Raw genomic sequence first — 15,049 nt, 5'->3', positions numbered from 1 at the left:
ATGGTGTGCCCATAGTTTCAATTTCCTCCTAAATAGGGAAAAATCAGGTAAACTGGAAGTGTGTATATCATCAAAAGTTACCCAACTGAAAACTATGTTTCGATACCTAACAAATAGTTAACATTTTAAGACTTAGTACACACACACACACACACACACACACACACAGTTGGAAAAGTGATAACTCTGACCAGAAAAGTTTCCTATCTTGTTTTTAATCTACTTTAAACGTCAAGCACCATGGAGGAACAAAACTGGCCTGACTTTAATATAAAACATAGAGTCCTTTAGAAGCAGAAAATGTAATAAAGATAGGTTTCCAAAAATCAAATCTTAGGTCTCTGTAAAAATAAAATTCTGGCCTTTGACTAAGGTTGCTAGCAAAATCCATACTTGAATTGCAGATCGAAAGCACTGGGAAAATATTTGCTTTTTTTAATATTATGCTATTTTACGTAAACATGACATGCCTCTTAAAAAAATAACAATATGAAAACTACGTATATAATTATATAAATCTTTCATTTCGGACATCAAACTTATGTATCTCCTTGAAATTTATATTAACTCACTTGAATCATGGAATTGAGAGAGACATAAGGAATAGTTCTAAGATTTCCTGATATCTATTAGGAGTCTTAGTTGCTTTTCAGAAAAGTGGATAATTGCTATTGATTTTGCTTATTAAATACTTTGTTCTGTAAAGCTGCAGAGTAAAGAATCTTGAAGAAGGGCGGATCAACAGATCAAGGGACTGAATGGCTGCAAGTCTACAGAGAGTGTTACAATCAATGACCTTTTGCCAGCACAATTAAGACATTATTGACTACGTAAACAAATTCTACAGCACTGTAAAGGGATCAATTAGAATAACATTTATACCTTATAGTGCTGAGAACAGGAAAGATACATTACAATTAGACTGATGTTATTAAATGCCTCTTTAAAGAGAATATTAGAAACAAAAGTATCAAGATAAAATAGATTACTTGGCTATCAGACAAGTCTAATAAACTCTCTAGAGTAGATCGCAATTTTATTCTGAGAAACCAGGTTAGTATAAGAGGTCAGCAAAAATGGTCAAAAGCCTGTTTGGTAAATAAAATTTTACTGGAACCCAGCCACATCCATTAATTCACAATAGTGTTTATGGCTGCTTTTGTGCCACAATGGTTAACGTTGAGAAGGTGAGACAAAGACTGTATGGCCTGCAAAGCCAAAAGTGCTTATTATCTGTCCTTTTCAGAAAAAGTTTGCCAATGTCTGGATTCGTTGATTTTTAAGGTTTTATTCAGTTCTGAAATTGCATAATGTTAAAAGGGGAATAACTGCATCTTATCCTATAAGAAGTTGTTCTTGATTGGGAGTTAAAAGACCTGGGTTCAAAGTCTAGCTTCTCAGTTTGCTACACTAGTTAACCTTTCTGAGGCTGAATGAATTTTCTTGTTGTAAAATGGAGATCACATTATCAGGTCTATATCACCAACATTAAATCACAAGGATTTAACTGGATAATGTGCAGGAAAACTCAGACAATCCTGAAGCATTAAGACTCGTGTTATTACTTTTGAGGTACATATTTGGGCATCCCTCACAACGTAAAAACTGGAAACAAATATAAAATGAAGTAATAATCACATTTAAATGTTGAGAAACCTAAAAATGTAAGCTTAACTTTGTTTCACAGTGAAGTCACCATGTTAAAGTCAGGGATGACAAAAATCAAAAGAATGAACAGGAAGACCTGGGGCCTCAGTTTAATCTCTGCCTGTCATTGACTAGTTTGTGACCTCAGGCAGATCCCCAACTCCATCTGAGCCTAATTATATAATAGGTGAAAAAGAGAAGTTGGGTTATGCTATTGAAAGTCATTTTATGCCTAAAACCTACAAGAAAATATCTGGATCTAGATATTTTGGTTTGACACTGCCAACCATTCAATCAGGATGAAAAGTCAGTGAAACATGTTTCATACCTCCCTTTCCTTTATCCCCATTGGGGAGATCAGTTGGATTGCCAACTTACAGAGATGACGTTCTGAAATGTCCCCTAAAAATGCCTCCGCCTTCCTTTTTCTCTGCCAGTGCCTTTCATACTGCCTTTCTGGGTATACTGCACTATCTTCAAAAACGTGCTTTCAGTTTCCAGTTTCACTCTTCTCCAATTCATCTTTGACCGGTGACCACCTTAATCCTAATAAAACCTGGATCCCATCCTGGCATGTTGCTTCAGTCAACACCATATAAATTGCTAAGGCTGGGCACCAAAGGCTTTAGGGTTATAACCCACCTTTTTGGTCTTGTCTTTCACTTTCCCATATAAATACCTTTGTCTTGCTCATCCTAAAATTCTTGCTGTTATGCTGTGATAAAGCACCCCACATTCAGCTTCCATTCCTTTAGCCAAGGAGTACATTATTCTACTAAGATTCTGCATACCCATTCCCTGCTCCTTGTAACTCTTCATATATGTCAATGTCCATAGCAAATGCAACTATCTCTTCAGTCACGTGTGGCTCTCCCAACAAGACCTGGGCAGTCCTCCTTCTGTGAATCCATAACAAATTGTACCTTGCTTTCTTCAGTTATTTTTCAGAGTTTGGCCTATTATAGGGTCTTGTCCCCATGATAAGTTTATAAGATTCTTGACAGCAAGGGTTTCTGTCACACACCAGAAGACATTAATTTAACAGAAACAATGATTTACCTACATAATTGCTAGATTGAAGCAATGTATTGGGAAATATAAATGCTATATTGTCAACTGACCCCATATGTGTAGACCATGGATGAGTGGTTAAAAAGAAAATTTTCTAAAAAATAAAGTGGTCAAAGGATAGTTTTTGAATGGGTTTTACAGAAAAAGAGAAAACATTAACTCTCTTCAAGACAGAAGAAACCTGCCCTTGTTCAAAGGTCAATTAATTTTAAGGGACTAAAGAATCAATATTATGTGCTTGTACCGGCTCAACACAGCTACATTCTCAGCTGCATATTATGGATTTTTACCAGCATGAACTGTGACAAATCAAGAACAGCCTTAGACTTTAGTAGAATCTGTCTTTATCTTGGGAAGCTCTATCTTAGGCCAGCATACATTTGAAGAGACTGCCTAATTTTCTGAAAGAATATTATTTCCTACAGAAACTAATATATGCTTATTGTATAAACAGAGAAAACGATGAAGTTAAAAAAAAAAAAAAAACTATTTGTAATCCCACCAGGTAGAAATAAACAAATGTTATGGTATACATTCTTCCATAATTTTCTAATACAATAATTTAAATATTAGACCTTTCCCTGTTTTGATTTTTAACCTGCTTTTAAAATTTCACAAAATATTATGCATTTTCTCAAGTCAGTTTTGTTCTTTTAGCTTTCAAAATTTATTTTGTTTCCAATTGTTCATTATTATCAATAAATCTATCATTGTACACATCTCAGATAATTACAGTAGAAATATTTCCAGGTAAAATAAGGGCAGATTTTAAAAGATTTGATGCAAGTTACCAAACGTCATTTAAGAAAGGTTATTTCAATTTCTACTTCCAAGAGCTATCTATCATCACGGTCACTTGATATTACCATTGTGTTTCGCCTTTGACAACCAGATACGTAAAATACAACAAAACATTTTTGTTCAAATAGCATTTCTTTAATAATGAGTGAGAGCAACCATAATTTGATACATTGATTGAATATCTGCACTAGCACTTTAATAAATTTTCTGTTTCCATAATCTACTGTAGGGCTAATCTTTTCCTTATTGTTTTATAATGGTTCTTTGCACACTAAAAATACTAATCTTTTCATGCACATGTGATGTTAATTTTTTTCATTTTGATTTTTACTTGTGCTTTTGTATTTTTATAGCAAATATTTAAAAAGTATGTAAATAATTCTAATAAGTTATTATTTTACAAATTCTTATTTTCAGTTCACATACCCAAGATTTCTTTCCTAGAATAATTTTCAAAACATGTTTTCTTCAGAAAAAATGTATAGTATGAAGTAAAAGTTTAATTATTTTCACAAATACTTAAAAATAATCTGAGTATTATTATTGAAAAATTCTGTTTTCTCAATTTATTTGAAAAAAAAATCACCTTTATAAACAAGTATATGACAAAAGTCTTCTATGCCTTTAGGAATGAACCTGGCCTTTTAATTTTGTTCCACTGATCCAGAAATTTATTTTGCCATTACCAAATATTTTGAATTACTGAAGCCTTACAATGTTATTCTACCCTCTCAGGGTGTAGTCCACTCCTCCTCATTAATATTAATTTCAAATTGCCTCAGTTATGTCGACCCTTTTATTTTGGTCTCAGTACAAAACAAAAATTATTTGGGAGAACATTTAAATGATACATTCATTTGGAAAAAACTGACAAGTTATATGTTTACATACCCAGGTATATGAAATGTAATTATGTTTATTCTACCTCACACTAGAGACTCCAGTTTTCAAATTCTGTTACATTTAAATATATTTGTCTTTATTTGATCGCCTCTACTCTTGTTTGTTTCAATTGATTCTTCAGAAAAATTTAATGATTAGCTCTGCCAAATGTTATGGAAGTTACTCAGTCCATTCAAAGGTTTAATTTCTTCAAAATGTAAAATTGAGATAATTATAGTACCTAAAATCAAGGGTGTGTTGACTAGATTAAAAACATTCAGCACGACACCTGAGAAATATTAGGCTCTCTTTAACAGAGTGAAAAAAAAATCCCTCCACTCCTAATTCACTGAATTATTTTATTATTATGCACCAAATATGCATATTGATTATAGTGTTTCCAGTATTTATAATAATTTTGAGACCGTTTTTGGCCAACTATTAATTTAACAAATTAACAGATTTCTAATAGTGAACTGTTCTCATATTACTGTAATCAAACACCTTGCAATTGCTGTTACTTAAAAATTATACAGCTTGCTTAGATTTAATTGTATTTTGATAATGAAATTTTTTAATTAAAAAAACTATGTTGAGAAATCATCTGCAAGAAGCATCATTTTATAAGTAATTCTTTGTCAATTTATTTTACATGATTATTAAGTTAATTATATTTCTCTGCCCACTGAATCAATTTTGATAACTTTTATTTCCAGGATTCTACATTAAGAGTTATTTCAAATGAAAATATTTCTACAAGTTTTGATTTTCAACAAGGTTCATTGACTACATCCAGTGAAACTATATTTTCATGAATACAATTTAAAAAATCAGTCTACATTTTCAAACAGAGAAAATAACACCAAACAATACTCATTAAAAAAAAAAAAAGAAATCAAAGGTAGGGCAAGATGGCAGTATAGGGAGATGTGGAAATTAGTTAGTCTTCTAGAGCAGTTAGTAAACAGCCATGAACAACTAGTAAATAGTCTGGAACAACAGTTTGGGGGACATCTGTGACTGGACACACATGACACACCATTCTGGAATGGGCAAAAGCATAGAACTGTAAGTAAAGACCCCAAACTGAGAGGGATCCCCTCCCCAGTGGACATGGCAGGCTGAGTTGGAACACTTCCCTACGGGAAAAAGAAGCCATTTCTGCTCAGAACAAAGGAAGGTTGTTCAACCAGGCATCAATAGTGGCTTTAACTAACAACTTTGGACTACTGAATACAAGCTACGAGCACAGATAGACCCAGAACAAGCAAGAAGCAACACTGAAGCCCCCTTGGCAGAGAGGGAGTGGGGTTGATGGTAAATAAATAAATAAATAAATACCAACACTCTTGGAGCTGGCCAGGCTCAGAATACTGGAAAAGGGCTGTGGCCCAAGAAAAGGGGTACATAAAGTTGGGTTCCAACTCCAGCTTTTGACTGAAAACCTTGGGGGCTGGGGACTGCCTCTGAAAAGGGGATTTTTATTTCTCTTTTTAAAAACTATTCTAAGTAGCTCATTAGAGAAAGCCTCAGGCATTTTTAATTGTCATTTCTGAGGCAGGCATGGGTGGAGTTAAAATAGGCCTGAGAAATAAAGTAAGAAGTCAAGTGAAGGCAATAATTCTGTAAAGGGTATAACTTCCCCAAGAAAAGGTGGGGTGCAGCCCTGCTCAAATGGTGGCCCTCCTTCACAGGATTCAGACCACAGGGTCTGGAAAAACAAAAACAGAAACAGCTTAAGCATGTCTTCTGACTCACCCTCAAACCACACACCTGGCAGGGAAAGGGTCTGCTGAGAATTAATGGCACCACACCTCTTACAGCAGTAGGGAGCTATTGGCTGACAAGCACCACCTGCTTGGCAGGATAGGAAAAGCACAGTCTAGAGGCCTCACAGGAAAAGTCTGACAACCTTCTGGGTCTCATCCCCAGAGAAACTTGATACTGATTACACACTCCTCCTGAGACCTGGGTCTCTCTAGTCTCAGAAAATCTGTTTGGGGTTGATCATTTCTCCATAGATTTCCACAGGAAAAAAAAAAAAAAAGAAGTTTCCAAATAGGCAGGACAAGAACGAAAATATAAAGGACTAAAAAATTCTGATCAGTTAAACAGAAGCTATGCTAGAAGTCTAGAATAAGTTGAACTGAATGCCAAAGAACAGATACAGAGCAAGGCCAACCAACAAGAAACCCCTAGATAATAGAGTAAAAACAACCTCTAGAATAAATAAATCAAGGAAACCAGATGTTTAGACACCAATGAAAAATTATGAGTCACACTAGAAAAAACAAAGACATGACTCTGTCAAAGGAACAAAAAACACTTCAAATGAGATATAGGAGATGAAACAACTAATTAAAGATATCCAAACAAACATGCTAAATCAATTCAAAAATCAAATCAACGAGTTGAGTGAATATATGGCAAAAGTGAAGAAGAATATAAAGCAGACATTGGGTGAAAATAAGAAAGAACTCAAATGTTTGAAAAAATTGGCAGTACTTATGGGAATGAAATACATAATAAAAGAGGAAAAACACAATGGAGACTTACAACAGCAGATTTGAAGAGGCAGAATAAAGGATTAGTGAACTAGAGAACAAAACAGCTGAAATTCTACACACAAAGTAACAGATAGGGAAAAGAAGGAAAAAATATGAGAAGGGTGTCAGGGAATTGAATGACAACATTAAGCACATCAATATACATGTCACAGGTGTCCCAAAAGGAGAAGAGAAGGGAAAAGGGACAGAAAGAATAATGGAGGAAATAATCATGGAAAATTTCCCATCTCTTATGAAAGACACAAAATTACAGATTCAAGAAGTGCAGTGCACCCCAAACAGAATAGATCTAAATAGACCTACCCCAAGACATGTGTTACTAATATTACCAAATGTCAAAGAAAAATAGAGTATTCTGAAAGCAGCAAGAGAAAGGTGGTCTATCACATACAAGGGAAGCTCGACAAGAAGTGGATTTCTTCGCAGAAATAAGGAAGGCAAGAAGGCAGTGGCATGATATATTTAAGATACTGAAAGAGAAAAATTGCCAACCAGAAATCTATGTATGGCAAAACTGTCCTTCAAAAATGAGGGAGAATTTAAAATATTTTCAGACAAACAGACACTGGGAGAGTTTGTGAACAAGATACATGCTCTACAAGAAATACTAAAGGGAGCATTACAGGCAGATAGGAAAAGACAGGAAAGAAAGATTTGGAGAACCATATAGAATGAAGACTATCATTAAGGGTAAAAAGAGAGAGAGAAAAAAATAAAAATAAAATAAGATAAGACATACAAAATCCAAAAGACAAAATAGTAGATGGTAGCACAAAAGTATAAGTATGCTGAACAAAGCTGAGTGTGAGTAGGGTTGGAAGAGGATGTCTAGGAGCTTGTATGGAAAGATAGAAGATAAGGACTGGACTGTAAACATAGCAAAACCTAGTGAGGACAATGAAAATGTACCAACATAAGAATGTTTTTACATGAAGGAGAACAAATAAATGTCAACATTGCAAGGTGCTAAAAATGGGATGGTATATGGAAAAATACAATCAATGCAAATTAGAGTCTATAATTAAGAGTAACATTGTAATATAGTTCCATGAAATATAACAAAGGCAATATACAAAAGCTAAATGTCAATGAGAGAGGGATATAAGGGAGAGGTACGGGATTCTCAGTGTTATGTTGTTCTTTCTCCTTTTTACATTTTTTTTTTATTTTATATATTTTTTATTCCTCATTTTTTTCCCTCTTCTTTTTCTTTGCAGAAAAAATGGAAATGTCCTCATATAGATTGTGGTGGTGAATGCGTAACTATGTGAGTATAACAGGAACCATTGATTGTTTACTTAGGATGGATTGTATGGTGTTTGAATAAAACTATTTAAAAAATAGAGAGATACAAGTGCTGGAGAAAATGTGGAGAGAGGCATGTACCTATTCACTGTTGGTAAGGAAGTAGAATGGTGCACCCCATCTGGAGGGCAGTGTTTTGGTTCTACAGGAGGCCAAGTATAGGCTGCCATATGATCCTGTATATGCTTGGAAGAACCGAAAACAGGGACATGAATGGACATTTGTACACTGTAATTTATGGGGGGCAGTATTCACAATTTGTGATGGATGTGGGTGGCCTCAGGGTACATCAACTGATGAACAGGAAGACGAACTGTGGTGTAGGCATACAGTGGAATATTGTGTGGCTGCAAGAAAAAAAGTTGTGAGACATGCAACTAGATGAATGAACCCTGAGGACAGTATGTTGAGTTAAATAAGCCAGAAATGAAAACACTAATATTATATTGTCTCACTTAATGGAAGAAATATGTGCAAACTCTTAAAACTAAATTCAAGAGCACAGACTGTCAGGGGAAGGCTCATTATATAGGTTCCTAGACTGTAAGCTCTTACAGCAGTCACATATATTTCTGAGTTGTTACAGTTATTTCTAAATTCTGAGATGCTGGGCTCTTTGTGTATAACCTGTTTGTTCCCTTTGGATATCTGTGTGACTTTTGGTAACTGTGTGACACCTGAGACTCAGAGCTAAAATTCTGCAGTTAGGGAAGTCAGTATTACCCCATCCAGCAACTGTTTAAAAAGCTGAAAGAGAGATCAGACTTCAATTAAAGATATCACTGAAGCTGATCTGGCTAGCACTAAGGGAAATCAGACTAAAGGGTAAAGGATGATATCGACAGTGTTTAAAACTTTAACTTCTGTATGAGATCAAATACATATTTATTTGGTGCAAAATTTATATTTTCTGTAGTACACCATCCAGTTTAACTTGTACAGTCAGTTTATTCAAACACCATAATTACATGGAATCTTGAATAGGGAGTGAGATCTTGTTGGTTTGTACAGGTTAGTGTGATAGTCTGATTCATCCCAGAGTAATTTGGGCAGAGAGTTAAAAAGCATTTGCAAAGCCCCCTTGAGGGACTGGGGAAAAATGTGGAAATATTAAACTTCCCCATCAGGAGAATTCCTGATATTCTCACAAGCAATGGTGACCATCAATTTAATAGGTCAAGCCCTCGATCTTGGTGCTTGCCCTATGAAATGTATTCCAACAAAGGAGAAGCTAAGCCTACATATACTTATGCCTAAGAGTCATCCCCAGAAAACCTCTTTTGTTGTTCAGATTTGGCCTATCTCTCTGAGCCAACTCAGCAGGTAAACTCACTGTCTCCCCGCTACATGAGACATGACTCCCAGGGGTGTAAATCTCCTGGCAATGTGGGACATGACTCCTGGGGATGAGCCTTGACCCGGCATCATGGGACTGAGAAAGTCTTCTTGGGCTAAAAGGGGAAAAAGAAATGAAACAGAATAGAGTTTCAGCGGCTGAGAGATTTCAAACAGAGTCAAGAGGTCATTCTGGAGGTTATTCTCATGCCTTATATAGACATTCCTTTGTAATTTTTAATGTATTAGAATAGCTAGAAGGAAATACCTGGAAATGTTGAACTGTAATCCAATAGCATTGATTCTTGAAGATTACTGCATAACTATATAGCTCTTAAGGTGTGACTGCATAATTGCAAAACCTTGCAACTGACACTCCCTTTATCCAGTGTGTGGACAGATGAGTAAGAAAACAAAGAAAATAAATAAATAATGGGGAGGGGTGTTAAGGGGCCTGGGATGTTTTGGGTGTTCTTCATTTATTTTTTAATTTTTTCTTATTTTTATTTTTTTCTTGGAGTAATGAAAATGTTTAAAAGTTAATCATGGTGACAAATGCACAACTACCTGATGATACTGTGAATAATGATTGTATGCTTCAGATGATTATCTTGTATGTGAATATATCTCAATAAAACTGCATTACAGAAAAAAAGAAATCTAAGTCACAAAATACAGGTAGAACCAAAATGAACCAGGGTGGAAATCTGAAATGCAAGAAGAAATGTTGAATAAAAAAGTTGGTAAATATCTGCATATAGTGAAAAAACTATTAACTACAAAAAAGAATACTATTTTTTCATATGCATGAAAAAAATATAGGATTAACAAAAATACTACAGAATAATAGCATCAAATATCAGAGGGCACAATCTGAATTAAAATATTCTAGGATTCTTTTTTGTTTGGGGAGGAGGATAAAAACACTAGTTAAATATGACTTCATTAAGGAAAATAGGCTGGTATAGAAAGGATACCAAATTAACGAACATTGTATTAGAACAGACAAAGTTCCTCCTATTTAGTTGAAGTACCCTTCCCATTAGGATTGCTTCTTAGACTTCTCTTTCAAAATAAATATGATTCACTTTTCTAGGAGCTGATGTAATTAATTAATCTTGTTAAAAAACTGTTCATATTCTTTAGTGCTTAACTTTTAAAAAGCATGTATTCTTTTAAATCTTGCCTTCAAGCTCTATTATCTTTGTAGTTTGCTCTTCAGTATCTTTTTAAAAATAATTTTCATAATATATTTTCAAGTGCTTATTAAAAGTACCTACAGAGAAATAAAGCAACACCTATGACCACATAACAACAGGGACTTCTAATTCTTAAATAAAAAAATGGTATAAGGAACTATCTATATAGTCATGTGAGCAGTTCAGCTATAACTTTTTTCAGTGTAATAATTATTTATGATACAAAAGTGCTTCACTCAAAGAGTATTCGTTGTGAGTACTGCAACAACCTGGCCAGCTCCATACCCATGCCATCTCTTCACAAATTTCAATGATCGGGGACGCCCAACTTTCTTTAACTGCTATCATAGGCTGGGAAGACCTATGTAAGACTAACATACAAGAATGAATCCAGAAATCATTGATTTCAGTTCTTAATAATTTTAAATTCTATAATCAATAAAATCAACTAAATCTGATAAAAGGAATTTGGTGAATTCCTTTTCAATCCTTGTATGTTTTTATTCCATTCTCTTACTGCAAAAGAAATACTTTTGGGAATTGTGGTGGTTTGGAACTCAGTACCCCAGAAAAGCATACATTTAAACTTAATCCATTCCTGTGGGTGTGAATCCATTGTAAGTAGGACTTTTGAATGAGGTTATTTCAGTTATGGTGTGGTCCAAATAAATTAGGATGCATCTTAATCCTATTACTGGAGTCCTTTATAAGCAGAATAAAATTCAGACAGATATAAAGAAAGCCACAGAGGGGGCAACCAGAATATGAAAGTCAACAGAACAGGAAGAGAGGGGAGAGGCCAGGAGTATGTGCATTTTTTCGTGACAGAGGAGCCCAGGACTGAGGATTGCCTGCAGCCAGCCCCAGAACATCAGTCATTGGGAAGAATCCATGGCCTTGATGATGCCTTGATATGGACTTCCCCTAGCCTCAAAACTGTGAGCAAATAAATTCCCATTGTTTAAGCCATCACATTGCATGGTACTTTCTTCAGCAACAAGAAAACTAAAACAAGTAGTATTTGCTATAATTTCTTGCAGTTCACCTTTCTCATATTAAGGAAGTATCCTTTCATTCTCAATTTGTTGAGCTTTATTTGTTGCTGCTGCTGCTGCTGTTGTTAGATAATTAACACATGCTTTTTTCTTGATCTAACCTGTTAGTATGGTAAACTATTTTAATTTTCTAATAAAACTGATCTTGCATTCCTCAAATAAAAACAACTCCTTGATATGGTGTTTTGTGGGTGTGTTTGTGTGTGTGTGTATGTGTGTATCTGCATTTGGTTTATTCATTTTGGGGGAATTTTGCATCCATATTCATGTCTGAATCTGGTTTCCTTTCTTACAGCATCCTTCTCATTGGTTTCAAAGTTGTGTCAGCCATATAAAGAGCATCCTCTTTTTTATTACTTGGAAGAGTAACTAACATAATAAAAATTATAATTAATTATAATTACAATTATTTCCTACTTGAATGTTAGGGAGAATCTACCTATGAAGACAACTGAGCCTGGATTTTCTTCTTTGAATCAATTTCAACTAATAATTCAATTGACAATAATAAAATATCTTTAATGGTTATATCTTTGTATAAGAATTTAATGACTAACATTTTTACTGGAATTTCATCCAAACTCTAATTTATGGGCATAATATTGTTTGAAATACCCTTTTCTTCTCATTTTGGTACCTAAGTCATTAATGATTAAAATAAACTTTTTATTCCAAGTACTAGATAACTGTACCTCCTTTGTTATAATTTATTTTTCTTAATATATCATTTCATCTGTTTTCTTGTTTTTTAAGGAAAATTGAAAGAACCACTTTTGTTCATGCTTTGTACTGCATGTTATTTTCATGTCACTAATTTCACATTTTATTATTCGTTTCAAATAACTTTCTGTTTATTTACCATTATTTTTCTAACTTCTCTTTATGGATATATAGCTCATTAGTGCTGGGCCATTCCTAACATAAGCATTTAAGTCTGCAAATTTCCTTTTATGTACTTCTTTAGTTGCATCCTACAAGATTGATATGTAGCAGTTTTGTTAAATTACAGTTCAAAATAATTTATATTTTTCATTATAATTTCTGCTTTGCTGAAATAAATATGTAGACATGTTTCTTAAATTTCAAATGCATGGGAATTTTTCTAATTATCTTTGTGATGCTAAATTTTAGCTTAATTGCATTGGGTCTGAGTTCACACTTTTTAGCCCTTTTATATCACTTTTTTAAACTTTAAAAATAATATCTTGCAAATAACTTCTGGAGTTTGAATAATTGCCACTATAAATTTTCTGAGCTTTTAAGTCTTGTATTTGAAGAATCAACTAAGAAGAAAAAATGAAGCAAATTACATTTAAAAGATGACTGAACCTTTGTATCTGGATGAGACTAAAATAGAACCCCTGACGGCTGAAAGTACCTTCTCTCCTGGAGTTACAGAAACTCTCCAGATGCAGTGTGTGTAAGAAGGGTAGCCGTTTGGAAATCCTGGGGAGGAAAGGTTGCCGTAGGATTCTTGCAGAGTTTCCCCACAGGCTGAAAGGGAAAACATATAGACACAGTTGATTTAAAAAAGGAGGACAACTTATCCATCGTTTCTGGAAAAGAAAAAGATCATTCTTTAATTTTTATGAAGGACATGGATATCTTAAACAAAGCCTTGAGTTGTTTTGGTTAAAGACAAGCATATATATTTGTATTTTCTACAAATACAATGTAAGAAATGCCTTTCCTTTCTCAATCAATTTTTTTTTCATATTTCACCAAAATTTCAGTATACTTAATGCCAACACTAGGGCTGACAAGGAGGCAAAACTATGAGATGAGTGATCTTATATTTGTCAAGTTCTTCCTCATGGAAACATTCTTATTCATTCTCAAGCAGCCAGGAGCCAACTTAAAGGTTGGCCATATTCCCATTCAAGCCAGCAGTGCCTAGTTGACTTGGCTCTGGGACCACATAAAACATTCCATTAATACGTTCAGTGTGAAGTGAGGCTAAATTTAATAATGATACCATATAAGTGTTTTAAAAATAAAACTTAATAACTAATAAGCAGTCAATTAAGAAGTACCAAAGTGTCATACGCAATGAAGAATTTTCTCAAACTAAGCCAAAAAAGGTAAAATGGAAGATAAATATCATGGAAAATTCTAATTTTCCAATAAAATATAGACATGTATATCCCATTTCTTATCTGTTGGTCATAAGTAGAAATTGCTAGAAAAGAAATTATTGTATTTTCCTCTTACTAAACCTAATTTCTTGAAAGCAATTATCATTCTTTGAAATAGCAAATTATCCAATGCATGACCTTGGAATCTGTGTGATTTACACTTCCAGGGCCATTTCAACACAGGCACAAGCAGGGTAACATTAGCTCATTGGTTCAGCCAAAGCTGGTGGGCAGAACCCTTATCTAATGCTTTACAGGACATGGCATGAGGGCCAGATGAACCTAAACTGCTCTCTGACCCTTAATTCCAGAATAATTCCTTCACTGCAGCCAGTTGTCTCTATAACCTCCATTCAACAATTTGAAAGCTCAGTTTTCTATGAAGGAGACTGCAGTCAAAATTCATATATTACCATATTACAGAGCCATGGCTACCAACAGATGAACTCTTGTCTCATCAAATTCTCGATAAATTATAAATGACTCAATATCTGGAGTTAGATGACAAATTAGGATAACCTTGAGAGCAGAAAACAGAACTGTTGAAACAGTGTTATTTGATATAAATATTTCTTTAGAACACAGATATGAAGGCACACAAAACAAATTTAATGTAGGAGTAAGCAATGTTTATTTTGATGAATAGGCAGATACAAGCAACTTTAGAACAAGGCAAAATGCTGAAGGTCAAAAATACATAGTTAAGCACTGTTCTATGAATCATCTCAGGCACTGGATAAATGTAACATTACAAGAAGCCTGGAAATGTGAAAATTTGTTAAGATTTACTAATGCAAACAATGTGCTTCTAAATAGGATTCAGTTTAGATGTTAAGTAATCATTTGGGAGCTGAGCATGTTTCAGTGAAAAAATACTAATTCACAGTAGTTTAAAAATAAACATTGGAATGATTAAAAGCTCCACTAAGGCACAGAGAATGTTTGTAGTGGATTTCTCAAAGTGGAATTAAAACAATTAAATATATTTAACCAACAAACACAGACAAACAACATGCTCTGATTTAAAAGATAAAATGATAGACTCTAAGTAA

At 34.1% G+C, this 15,049-nt stretch overlaps 1 protein-coding gene across 5 annotated transcripts in view; it reads right to left on the bottom strand.

Moving 5' to 3' along the window:
• TLL1 (tolloid like 1) overlaps positions 1-15,049 on the bottom strand; it is a 205,666-nt gene that overhangs the window by 63,446 nt on the left and 127,171 nt on the right. For 4 of the 5 annotated variants that reach the window (XR_005215990.1, XM_037830965.1, XM_037830968.1 and 1 more), the window contains exon 9: positions 13,241-13,356. Coding sequence is in view for 4 of the 5 variants with exons in the window: in XM_037830965.1 (XP_037686893.1) it covers positions 13,241-13,356 (116 nt within the window). In the remaining variant the exon portion in view is untranslated. Of the gene's footprint in view, positions 1-9,689; positions 9,725-13,240; positions 13,357-15,049 lie in introns of those variants that run through there. The other variant, XM_037830969.1, reaches the window with a different exon arrangement.

This window comes from Choloepus didactylus, chromosome 3 (assembly GCF_015220235.1).
Source record: "Choloepus didactylus isolate mChoDid1 chromosome 3, mChoDid1.pri, whole genome shotgun sequence".
NCBI classification, from domain to species: domain Eukaryota; kingdom Metazoa; phylum Chordata; class Mammalia; order Pilosa; family Megalonychidae; genus Choloepus; species Choloepus didactylus.
This window is presented reverse-complemented; position numbering and strand designations above follow the sequence as displayed.